Source organism: Periplaneta americana, chromosome 12 (genome assembly GCF_040183065.1).
Source record: "Periplaneta americana isolate PAMFEO1 chromosome 12, P.americana_PAMFEO1_priV1, whole genome shotgun sequence".
In the NCBI taxonomy this organism is placed as follows: Eukaryota; Metazoa; Arthropoda; class Insecta; order Blattodea; family Blattidae; genus Periplaneta; species Periplaneta americana.
Genome location: NC_091128.1, coordinates 55,182,939 through 55,196,047, shown reverse-complemented (window position 1 = coordinate 55,196,047; position 13,109 = coordinate 55,182,939). Strand labels below are relative to the sequence as shown.

At 36.9% G+C, this 13,109-nt stretch overlaps 1 protein-coding gene across 2 annotated transcripts in view; it reads right to left on the bottom strand.

Annotated features, from left to right (window-relative positions):
• The window catches only part of LanA (laminin subunit alpha), a 275,604-nt gene that overhangs the window by 54,214 nt on the left and 208,281 nt on the right, over positions 1-13,109 (bottom strand). For both annotated transcript variants that reach the window (XM_069841346.1, XM_069841347.1), the window contains exons 37-39: positions 11,980-12,495; positions 9,552-9,895; positions 3,940-4,135 (exon numbers count right to left, since the gene is read on the bottom strand). In XM_069841346.1, coding sequence (XP_069697447.1) covers positions 3,940-4,135; positions 9,552-9,895; positions 11,980-12,495 — 1,056 coding nt within the window. The remainder of the gene's footprint in view (positions 1-3,939; positions 4,136-9,551; positions 9,896-11,979; positions 12,496-13,109) is intronic.

The following is a 13,109-nucleotide window of genomic DNA, read 5'->3' as shown; positions in this document are numbered from 1 at the left end:
GAGTCGAGGAAATCATGTAGCCTATTAGTAATTTTAATACCGAAATGTGTAATGGCAACGATTGGTTTTTTGCTGCGCTCATGAAAACGCTTTCTGTATTCTGTTTAGAGGAGAAAATACATGGACAAACACCGGAGCGAAGGATTTAGTTAATTTGACTTAAAAAACTAGAAAAGCTTGTGGGGCACATCTCCACTACGTGACTAGTTGTACCAGGTGGGAGAGGTGTAGCGCATGGATGGTTGGAGTACATTTCAGGTGCATAGTCAACTTCGAGAAGGGGTTGTAATTACACACGCGCGCGCGCGCGCGCACGCACGCACGCACGCACGCACGCACGCACGCACACACACACACACAAAAAATACTGGTAGAGGGGAAGAGAAGGCCTGATGGCCTTATCTCTACCAGGTTAAATAAATAAATAAATTATATATATATATATATATATATATATATATATATATATATATAGACTCACATGCAAACATTCTCATGGGGGCAAATAAAAAAGATAACTTTTTTCTTCCACCATGTTATTGATGTCAAAACAAGTGCTTATTCAAATTTTGGCCACTTGAATGCAATTACGGGGTTTGCGGTTTCCATGCTAGTAGAAGCCAATGTGTGCTATATGCCAGGACTTTGAAGGAGGCATAAAATTGTAGCATTAACAAACAATACCTTTTCCCATTTAAGCATATACAACATCATCATCATCATCATCATCATCATCATCATCATCATCATCCAAATAAGTATAAGGCCCAAGGTCTGTTACGGTCTCAGTGAGTCATTCTGGGTCCACTTTTTTTTTATGTTGGACAGCCCAAAGATCTTTAAGCATAAGTGAAGAATTCTAAAGACATTACAATGGCACATTTACTTACTCCATTTATAAAAACAACATAATATAATCAGTTCCACTCCTTCAGTAAAAATGGAAATAGAGCATGTGAAATAGATCATGGTGATGTGAAAATCGTGATATGTGTAAGAAGTCCATTGTGTCACATATCAAGATACACATCTCCATAGTCAGGTACAAAGTGAATGAGATGAAACACCACCGCAGTTCAAGGAAACCTAGTTAGTGGCAAGAATGTACACTGTACAGAGGTCCCCAAAAAATTGCCGGCTGGAGTTTTGTAAATCTCAGAAATGTGGATATGTGCATGCACAGGAATGCCTGAGCTGAGTACACAAGAGAATATGTTTTTAAAGGCTTATGTCTTAAGAGTTTCTATGTGCACTAATAAGGGATAAATCATTTCTTTCCAACACTCTGTATTGTAACAAAGATGAATAGTGGTTTTTTAAAATATCAATATACTGCTTGTTATGGTAGATTCGAAATGCCCCCTGCAGTAAACATACTTACTTAGGCAAATGCCCACAAGGCTACAGAGTAGCTCAGTAGCAGAGCTTCAGCTCTATAATCTTTTCGTCATGATTACCATTGGCTATTAATGGAGAAAAATTCGTTCCGCCACCGGGAATCGAACCCAGGGCCCCCAGTTCCATGCACTGGGCGCTCTAACCACTGAGCTACATCGAGGTTCAATCCATAGCACCGGATCGAATCTTTCTCCTTTGGTATTTTTCCTTAGTGGCCTTACTCCATGTTGTTAAAATGTTATGTTTTATTTAACGACGCTCGCAACTGCAGAGGTTATATCAGGGTCGCTGGATGTGCCGGAATTTTGTCCCGCAGGAGTTCTTTTACATGCCAGTAAATCTACTGACATGAGCCTGTCGCATTTAAGCACACTTAAATGCCATCGACCTGGCCCGGGATCGAACCCGCAACCTTGGGCATAGAAGGCCAGCGCTATACCAACTTGCCAACCAGGTCGACTTACTCCACGTTCAAAATATATATTGACACATATATTAAGTCAACAGTCATTCATCACACATGGAGCACACTCATATGAGTGACTTGGTGGCCGAGACTCCATAGTATATATGCACTGTTGGACGAATGATCTACGTAAAGATTAATTTTGGTCCTACAGAATTATCTGTTATGGTTACCATTGGTTAAAATGAAGAAAAATTCGCTTGGTGCCAGGGATTGAATCCGGGACCCCCAGTTCTATGCACTGGGCACTCTAACCATTGAGCTACGCTGAGGCTCAATCCACAGCAATGGATCAAATCTATCTCCTTTGGTATTTGATACGGCGATAACAAACTTACCTGGAAAACTCATATTTCCAAATTGATCAATAGAATAACTAGCTGTTTAAATCTACTGAAGTACTGTACTTGGAAGCAAATGAGGATGCTACAGGTCAACCTTGAATCTAACATATAAGATGTGCATACATCCTGTCATGACATACCAGTACTGATCTTAAGTATTGATAACTGCAATTGACCAAAACCTGAATGAACTAGAATTAGTCATAATCAGGCGCCTATTTTATCACTGGGATGAAGACCATATCCATTGATGCTACTTTTTACTTTTTATTGCAGGAAAAGTGTTATAGAAGAAAAGTCTTTAGTTCTCTATAAGAAACTTTTAAGATTGCCAAATAACATATATTGGATTGGAATATGTATGAAAATACTAAAAGTAACCTTAAGACCGAGGTATGTACAGACACAGAAACAAAATTTGGGCCACCTGAATTTTCCAACTTCCAGTTATAACTGAGCATGCGCAGTATGCTATAACTGGAACTTGTGAAATTCAGGTGGCCCAAATTTAGTTTCTGAGTCTGTAAAAAAGCCTCCATTGAAAAAAATGCCAGGTAATCTCTCACCCTCACCAAACAATCTGACTTCAGTACTCATCTCAATAACAATATATAGAAGAAATATTTTAGTTTTTCTTTAGGTACAAGTACTTTCCAAAAATTAAATCTTTTGTTTATTTTCTTACTGCACATACATACAAGTGTATGTAGCCTATAATGTTGATTTAAAAAAAAAAAAACCTGAAAATGTAGGTCCAGTATTAACAGATCAAAGTATTAAAATGGTCCATAAATAATGTAAAATAAAAATATGCAAGATGGACTAAAATATGCCTGGATATCATGATATAACGGATGAAACATAAAATGGACGATTTTTAAGAGTGGACATACTGGTAAATACTGTAAATGAATAAAACTGTTGTGGACATAAAATTCATGTGGACTACAATCACAAGTGGACGTAAATACTGTGGATGGAATATCACTGGACAATCTGTTTGAGAATCTAAAAATAGTATATACGGGTAATCATATGTGGTCTAAAACAGTTTATTCTTTGCAATGAAGTTTTACATGTATGTACATGTGAAAACATATGAATACGCTCATTAACATACTTGTTTCCTCTGCATAAGTTCGAAATTTTTATGTTCTATTGTTCCCAATGTTTTCTTTTGCAGAAATTTAATTAGGCTACTGTTGCTGGTTCTCTCAGTTTTATTCACTGCTCACTCAGTACCTGTATGAAATAAGAGAGAGAACTGTCTCCTCAAAACTAATACCAATATCCATGAAATTTGTGATGTTTTGTGGATACTTGAAGTTAATAAATAAAATTATCTCTGGAGCTTAGTAAAGTTAAACAGGAAATGTTGTGTAACAGTGGCGTGCAATATTAAATGCTAATACAATTTTTCACGAAATGGTGCAGAATTTAAAAAATGGATGATATTTAGTTATTATGGATTGGAGTTCACAATTCCCATTAGCACATATTTCTTATGAAGTATATTTGTCATGTTTGTGATACTGAAAACATAACGTTAATGTCCAGTCGAAAATATTGGGTATTACAGCAACAGGCTTTTTTTTAGACAACGAATCACATGTTTTAGTAGAAATACATGCTTACAATACAGTCTCATATAAATAAAAAAAACTCCAAGTTTGTGTTGGAAATGTTACAAAATTAAATACTCATAAAAGGAAATGCTCTTAGTCTGTTTACCTGAAATGTCAGCTTACTGGTATCTTCCACTTCTCTGGGAAGTTTGTGAGCCTGCTCTACTTGTTTCGGCAGATCCAATAATATATCTCGAATATTGTTCAAAGCAGACTGTGCAATCTGATCTGCATCATCAGACTGACCCATTGCTTCCTGTGCCTCTGGAGCCTGAGATTCATATGGTATTCTCTGCAGAGCTCTAAATGAGAAAATTGAAATTGTACTTTAGATTGCTTAAACTTCTGTAATAGTTTTATTAATATAGGTACAATTAAGAAACCTTGGGTCACAAGGAAAATGTTACAGAAGATGTAAGAAAGGAGAAAATGGGAAAACATGAACATAGAAGAAAGTTGAAGAAACTACAAGAAACTAAACAACGAACTAAGAAAAAAAACTGATATGGCGAAGGAAGGCTGGATGAAAGAGAAGTGTAAAGAAATAGAGGATCTAGAGAGAAAAAGAAGATATGACTTAATGTACCGCGAAGTAGAATGTTTAGACTTCACAAACAAGAACAGGAAATCCATATGGTTGATAGAAGACGAAATTGGAAATGAAATAACAGACAAACCAGGAACACTGAACACATGACCGAAACATGTAGAAGAGTTATACGAGACAGGGAATCGTCCAGATGACTTAGCTATAGAAGACGAAGCAACTGTATCAGAAGACGAAAAAGGATTTTCGATTTTAAGGAAGAAGTTTAACTAGCACTTGGGGAAATGAAGAATGGGAAAGCAGCAGGAGTTGATGGAATCCCCACTGAATTAGTGAAATGCTTGGGTGAAGACAAGAAGGAAATTGTATCATTATGTAACGAAGTATGTGAAAAAGGTGAATGGCCTTAAGATTTTATGGAGACAGTGTTACTTCCAATACCGAAGAAAAATAATGCCAAAAAATGTAAACAGTTCAGAACTATTAGACACATTGCACTCGGTGAAGATTTTCCTGCGAATACTGAATCAGCATTTATATTCTAAGATGGAAGGAGAGTTCAAAGAAGAGCACTTTGGCTTCAGGAAGGGAAAAGGTACGAGAGATGCAATTGGACTGCTAAGAACAATTGGTGAAAGATACTTAGAGAAGAATAAAGAAGTGTATATAATATTTGTGGACTTAGAAAAGGCTTTTGACAGAGTCGATTAGAATAAACTGATGGAGGTCCTAAAGAAAATTGGTGTGGATTGGAAAGCGAGAAGGCTGTTCAGTAATCTTTATATGAAACAACGAATCAAAGTCAGGAAAGGAGAAGAAATGTCAGAAGGAAGTGAAATAGGGAGAACAGTATGAGAAGAATGCTCTTTATCATCTACCCTGTTCAACATCTACTTGAAGGATTTAATGAAGAACTTTTCAGAATATGGAAGAGGTGATAGTAGGAGGAAGAATAAAGTACATGAAATTTGCTTATGATATAGCATTGTTAGCAGAAGAGGAAACGATACTAAGTGATTTGCTACTGGAGCTAAATGACAGCTGTGAGCAGTATTGGATGAAGATACTGTAAATGCCAAGAAGACGAATATTATGATTATTGGAAGAAAAATAAAGAAGGTAAACATGCGTATTCTAATACTTGAGATGTACTATAAGTAGTAACATGAGCTGCTGCCAGGAAGTCAAAAGGAGGTTAGTAGTGGAAAAGGAAGCTTTTAATAGGAAAAGAAGCATCTTCTGAGGACCCCTGAAAAAAGAACTAAGGAAGAGACTTGTGAAGTGACTTGTGACTTGTATGAAGTGTAGCATTGTATAGGGCAAATACATGGACATTACGGCGAAGTGAAGAGAAGCGACCAGAAGCATTTGAAATGTGAATGTGGAGAAGAATGAAGCATGTGAAACGAACAGACAGAATAAGAAATGAAGCTGGAAAGAGTGCGTGAATTCAGAATGATGCTGAAACTGATCAGGAAGAGACCAAGGGATTGGTTGGGTCATTGGCAGAGAAGAAACTGCCTACTGGTGAATGGGAGAAGAGTTTGGGGCAGAAGAAACTATCATATGATAGACGATATTAAGATATATGGATTATATGCGGAGGCTAAGAGAAAAGCAGAAAATAAGAAAGATTGGAGAATGCTGAGTTTGCAGTGAAAGACCTGCATTTGCGCAGAAAACTATGAATGAATAAGATGTTCTCAACAAGATATGTATGAAATTGTAGTAGGTGAATCAGTAAATATGGTGAAGTATCAGTAGAACAGAGAAAAATTCTCTCCAGCACTGGGACTTGAACCTGGATTTCCAGCTTTACATGCTGGCACTTTATGCACGAAGCCACACCGGATTCAAGTTCTAATGCCGGATTAAATCCCCTCATTTTAAGTTCTATCTACTGTGTTTCCCTTTGTTGGCCTACCCTCGTGTGCCGTGTGTATGTGACAGTAGACACAGTGTCCAACCACAAGTACAGAGGTGCACTCATTACGAGTGACTAAGTGGCCGGGGTCTGACGAAACTTGGCACCATCTTGAATCACAAAGCATGTAAAGCTGGAAACCCGGGTTCGAGTCCCGGTGCCGAGAGAATTTTTCTCCATTCTACTGATATTTCACAGTATGGATATGCAGAATTACTGCACTGAAACTCATATGTATTTCGGTACATCATAGCAATACAACCAGTAAATTTTTAGCAGTGATACTGGCGGTAATGATCTTGAAAATGGTGATTGCAGCAGCATCAACAATAGCAGCAGTGATGGAGAAAGATCGAAGAAAGCAAAGTTTCGTTATACTGTCATATGACATCATTTTTGTCTGCCATTGCACTTGTAGAGCCACAACTGAGGCTTTGGCAATTGTGTGCGAGAAGTCAAAGTGTAGTTGTATGTTTGTGTTGGTGCATTTGTATTTAATAATCACTAAGCGTAAAATAATCCAGTTTAGACATTCTATTGAATAAAGAGTGATTAAGTACACTTCCAGAAACAAAACATAACCGATTTTGATGGCTAAATGTCTGGACTTGAGTACAGTTGGTATATAAAATTTATATATTTTCTTTCATTACCATATTATTGTTTTTAGATGTCTCTATGTGTTAAAAACAAACCAGATGGAATGGTAGGTAAGGTATGTTAAGATAAAGGTACCCCTGGGCACTGTGCAGCATATGGTAAAGCTCACATGCATTCTTGACCTTGGCATGAGGAGAATGTGATATCGTCAAAACGAAGCTCCAATCGCCTCTTTCCTTTTGAAAGGACTGGTGCTCAATTTGATAAGATGCTGGTGCACTCTGTAGCCATTCTGGAAGTTATGGTCACGAGAAAAATACTGCCACCACCCAGGTACACAACTGGAATCTCTGAGTCATTAGTTCACTGCTCTATCAACTGAGCTATATACTATGGCTGCAAAAAGGGTATCTGTCAGATACAGGGGGAGAGCCATTAATCCTTCCCATTGAAGGCTTTAAGAAATCAATCTGAACAAATACCCAGTGTCCCATCCCTACCTTCCCATGGTGTAGCTGTTAGTAAGCATAATTTTACAAGTTGAACTAAAGGGAGGGGCTACTCATCAATTAGCACTGGTCAGCTTGATGAGTTAATGACTGATTTGGTATAATTTTCCTCTATTCAATACCTAATTCCCTCTTTACCCTTTCCTATCCAGTTCTCTGACTGAACTCTTACTTTCTTCGACCCTGACAGCATTAGACATTCGAGGCCTAGGGGTTCATTTCACTTTTCTTCCTCCTCTTTCTACTTTTCTGTTCCTAGTGCTGACCTGCTATGGCACTAAAATCGTCCTCCAGTGGCTTAAGGAGGGAAAGTTGGTGATCAACAAGATCTCCCAGCTAGGTCCAATGGACCTGTCGACCAACAGTAGGTGTGGTCCTCCAGACATCCTAGGGGTTGTGTGTGAATGAAGTAGCCACCAAAACGTTAAAATATGGTGTTCACTTAAACCGGCTACAACTTGCCATTTAACATATTGGAGTGCATTAGAAAACAACAACAACAACATATACTACGATTTCAGATGCAATTCTGTCAACATGCAATTCCTTTTGAGACAATTAAATAAAGTTTGAACTGAAATACAAACATTTAATATGAAAAATACTCTTTATAACGAGCAAAAAGTTTACCAAGCACATTCTCACACTTATAAGAAGAATACAAAGACAGCATATTTCACATGTTATGATAAATCAGCCAGTCAATCAATGCGGAGTACAACACAATTCGGTCACTTCTGTACTTCGTCAATGATGTCCCTAACCATTTTCATAATTTCTCTTATTCTTGCGTTTGCTACTTTATCCATTCTTGTTCTTCTGCAACATCTTCTTAAAAAAATCCATTTCAGTAGCCAAACGTTTCTTCTTAAGTCTCTGCTTTACGCCCCATACTTCTGCGCTATATACACTCTAGACCTTGCTTTTGTATATTTGTTTCTTTGTACTTTTCTGTATGCATTTCTCCCATAAAATACAGGGTTATTCAAAAAGAAAGAGCAGATTTCAAATATTTATTTTAAACAAACTACAAACAGTAGAAACACTCGCCGCACACCATTGGATAGAGGAAGGTTTAAAGTTTTACAGTCCATGAGGTTGCAAGCACTCAACATGCGCATCAAACATCAAAATGGTGGTCCATTTCTTGCCACACAAGAATCAACTGGTCCCTAATTATGGAATTCACGGTTCCAACAATTCGATATCGTAGATCTTGAAGAGTAGCAGGGAGGTGTGGTACAAACACCCTGTCTTTTATGCACCTCACAGATAAAAATCACAGGGGTAAGGTCGGGGAGCCACACACGATGAACACGATCTTCTCCACCTCTTCCAATCCAAAATCCTGGAATGGTGTCATTCGGATAATAATCCACTAAAAAAAAGTTCATACATTTTCTTTACAGAAACGGCGCAAAAAACATTCAACTTTGGTGAGTTCTTGCATGTTCAACGACTACGCAAGGATTTTCAGTCCCTCAAATTCGGACTGGCGAATAACTGTGGTGGACAGGTCGTTGCTGTTTCCGCTTTGGTTATGACCTCGGATCGAGCATTGCGTGTAACCAAACGTTAAAAAAAAAAAAAATTGAATCTTCCTCTATCCATTGGTGTGCGGTAAATGCTTCTAGTGTTTATACTTCGTTTAAAATAAATATTTGAAATCTGCTCTTTCTTTTTGAATAGCCCTATAGAATTTAAACATCTTGTCAAACTTCTGCCTTTATTTATTTTGTTTCCTATTTCTTCATTAATACTGCCATCTTTATTAATTACAACACCTAAATATTCGCATTTTTCCACTCCTTTTATTTCTTCATATTCTAACTGAAGATTATTTATTGTTAAAGTTTATAACATGATATAATAGGATCCCATTACATCTCAAATTAGTTAGCTGATGATACTAAAACGATTGGTCTTAGAACTCTTGCAAATCTTGTTAGACATGTAGCCTAGTAAGTGGGTATGAGTGTGATAAAGAGAACAAACAGAGGAAGACAAGAGAATTAGAACCACAACAAAAAAACGGATACAGTACAAAAACTATTAAGAAAAAAAGGACAAGAACACAACAAGAATAAGAATTAAAATAATAAAACTATGTAACCATAGCAAAAAGAATTTAATCTTACCTATTAATTCGTTTGTCACCCTCATCGCTCTTGAGGTTCATCTGTCGTACCTCTTCTACACTATCTCTAGCTTTCTCAAGATGAGGCATTAGTTCCCTTTGGGCCTGGTCCAACGTGCCTCGCGCATTTTGAAGTAATTCAGAAGAGCGAGCTTCAGATTCACCTGTACGAACATCCAGCCCTTGTGACAGATCAGTGGCATTCTCAGCAGCATTTCCTGCATCTTGGGCAGCCGCAAGGGCCTCCTCAATGGCGGTCACAATATTGCTATATGCATTGGCTGCATCAATAGCATTACCTGAAGAGCTATTAGATTCTTTGAACAGGTCTTCCAATTCTCTGGCCTGAAAAAGATTAATGACTCATTTATAAAATAAAAAGCAATACCACAGTTCGGTACTGTCCACATAAAAGTACTAATTTCTTCATTTGCTCTTTTTATCAACGCAAAAATGAACTATACAGTATTACTCCTTTTCACAGTTAAAACTATTAAGCTTAGGTAAGCGAGTAGGTAACTATTGGCTACAAGAGAATAAGTTCAAATCTGGATACAAGGAAGGGATGAATAGAGATAGATCAAAGCTAATTCAGCCCGTTGAAAATCTTTGTTTTATTTTCTTGGACAATTATTCACTTTCATTTTATGTGAATCATCATGGACTAATCATTAAATCTGCCATCAAAACTGATACAGTGTATGTTTCCCTCAATAAAAACCCTTATACAAAACTCTGTGTTTGTCAGAATTCCTTTACAATTTTTACTTTTCTTATATAAAAAAACCTTCACTGAGACAATTTATCAACTACTACCTAATTTAATATTGCACAGAATAACCAAAATTATAGGTATTCAGAATTGCAAGACACTTGACAAAGAAAACTTTCACTTTCTCTTGAATATTGGGTCTTTCCCTGGGTTGAAAGGTGGTCAGAGCATGTTGCTGACCACACCACCTCATGCTAGTGCCGCGGTTATGTAAGGATAGAGCTCTAGATCCATGCCCTCCATGTGTCTTCATGACGTATAAAGGGCATACCTTTACTTTCAGTGTATTTAAGTAATCCTCGTTTATAGAGTCGCTATCATGCTTGCCACTAGACCCCAGGTTCAAATCTGACTGAGTGTGATGAATTTTTCAGATCAAGGCTTCTTTTGGAGGAGGAGTGAAGCTAGATATCATGTTGTGTAGTTTCATATCCATGGTTCAAGAATTAAAACAGAAAATCAATATCCCGAATTTAAAAGAAAACTTACAAATTAAACCAAACCCTTTAACTCTATTAAATATAGAGTATAATCTAAATTTAACAGAAGAAATACTGAAATCAGAAGTAAACACTGAACAGACAATTAATATTAGGTACCCTCCACAAAACTGGCTTCATTTATACACCGACAGATCCTTGATCTCCAGAGAACAAGGTGCCGGTGCAGGTGTTACGTGCTGTTTCTTCTCACTTTATAGATCTCTTGGATATGGAACAACAAGTTTTGATGGAGAAATCATTGCAATAAGTGAAAGTCTCAGGAATCTTCTACATCACATCAATAAATTTAAGAATGCAGTTATATTGTCAGACTCCAAAGCAGCTATTCTATCAATAGTCTCTAAACATACACAGCAGAAATAACTAGAATGCTCTCTCAATTAATATCACTCAATAAAAGAATTGTATTCCAATGGATACCATCCCATTGTGGAATCCTGGGAAACGAGAATGCGGATGCACTAGCAAAGAAGGGCAGCACTGCTACTTACAGACCTGTTACTAAATCTACATATTACTCCGTGAAAAGATTTATTAAATCTACATACTTAGACTTCAACAAACAAAATTTGATAACACAATCTCAAGGGAAAAAATGAAACTCTCTGCATCATAATCCACAGTTAATTCCCGATTTACCACGAAAATAGTCTGTAGCTGCATTTAGATTGGCAACAGGCCATGACTGTTTGGCCAAACACCTGCATAGACTTGGAATATATCAGTCCCCTAACTGCCCATTGTGAAACTCAAACCAAGAAATGGATTCGGAACACCTCAAAATCTGTGCTTCATTGGCTGACTATGATAATATCTTTGAAAAATATTGGAGTGCAAGAGGTCAAATGACTTTATTGTCATACGCCTGGCATTAGAAAACAACAACAACAGATTTACAACACAGGTGTAATTTGGCAACCATTTTTCGCCTAAGAAACACATGTGCCTGCAAGTATGTCAGACTTTAGAGAAGTAGAAGATTCTAGCACTGATGTGAAGGTTCTGAAGATTTCTATAAAAATTCTAAAAATTTGTAAGTTATAGATATCAGATATCTAGTGACATACAAAAAAACAAAAGGCTGAATTGAATCTTAATCTTCATCTACACAGAATTTGTTACAAAAATAGCAGAATAATAAACACAGCACTCACCTTGTTTTCAAGCTTCTGGGCATGTTCATCAGCTTTCCGTACAGACTTCTGCACCTCATAGAGCTCCAACTGATTTGTCTCCAATGTCTCGTTTAGCCTATCTCTTGCTCCTTGTCCTTGCTGTGCTTCTTGAAACAATTTGTCATATCCATCCCTTGAATCTCCGAGCAGTGAAGAAGCATTCTTGAGAAGTTCCTTAGCTTCTTCCAAAGTGTGATTTGCGTCAAGTGTAAGATTCTTCACTTTATCAACTGTATTTACGACCTTGGAATTGTTGTTGGCAACATTTAGTATCTGGGCTTCATTGGCTTTATTAATGGCACTTGTAGTATGATTACGCAGATCTTCCAGTTTGTCATCGAAGGACTCAATTTTAACACGAAGGTCCTCGAAAGCTTTACTCTGATTATGGACAGGAACAGAGAAGCTGCGCATCTTGGCAAGAAGACTATTAGCCTTGTCGAGCTCCAATTCAGCCTCGGTTTGTCTAATTGAGAAGTCTCTCTTTTGTATTTCCTGCAAACATTGATATTCATATTTATTTCAATAGTTATGATTTAACATTACCGGTACTGGTAACATCTTCACATTCACATAATATTTATATTTTAATAATGATATTATAATACAATTATTTACAGAATTTTTCCCATTTTTAAGGTATTTTGATCGCAACTCTTAATTGTGAGATGTGGTGTGAAACTTAATAACTAGCATTTTGTCATATAGTGAAATACCGGTAATTATAATACAGTCTTCGTCATCAAAGTAAAAGAAAGTTTGCCACAAACAGGTTATGGATATGATGAAATGGTAAATAAAGTTCTGAAAGCTTTTTTAGAAATAATTTCTCCTCCTTTGAGCTATTTATGCAATTTGTCAATAAAATATGATATTTTCCCAGAAAGACTCAAATGCCCATCAGTAAAACATATGTACAAAAAGGGAGATAATTCTACTATTGCTAATTAGGACATAGCCATATCACTTTCAACAGCATTTTCAAAAGTGTTTGAGAAAGTTATATAATAACTTATATCATTTGGAATTTAACAGCAGAGCAGTTTGAAATGCAGCTCAGATTAGTGGATGAAGTACTGAAATTACATGTTGAAGGAATATTTTGTGAT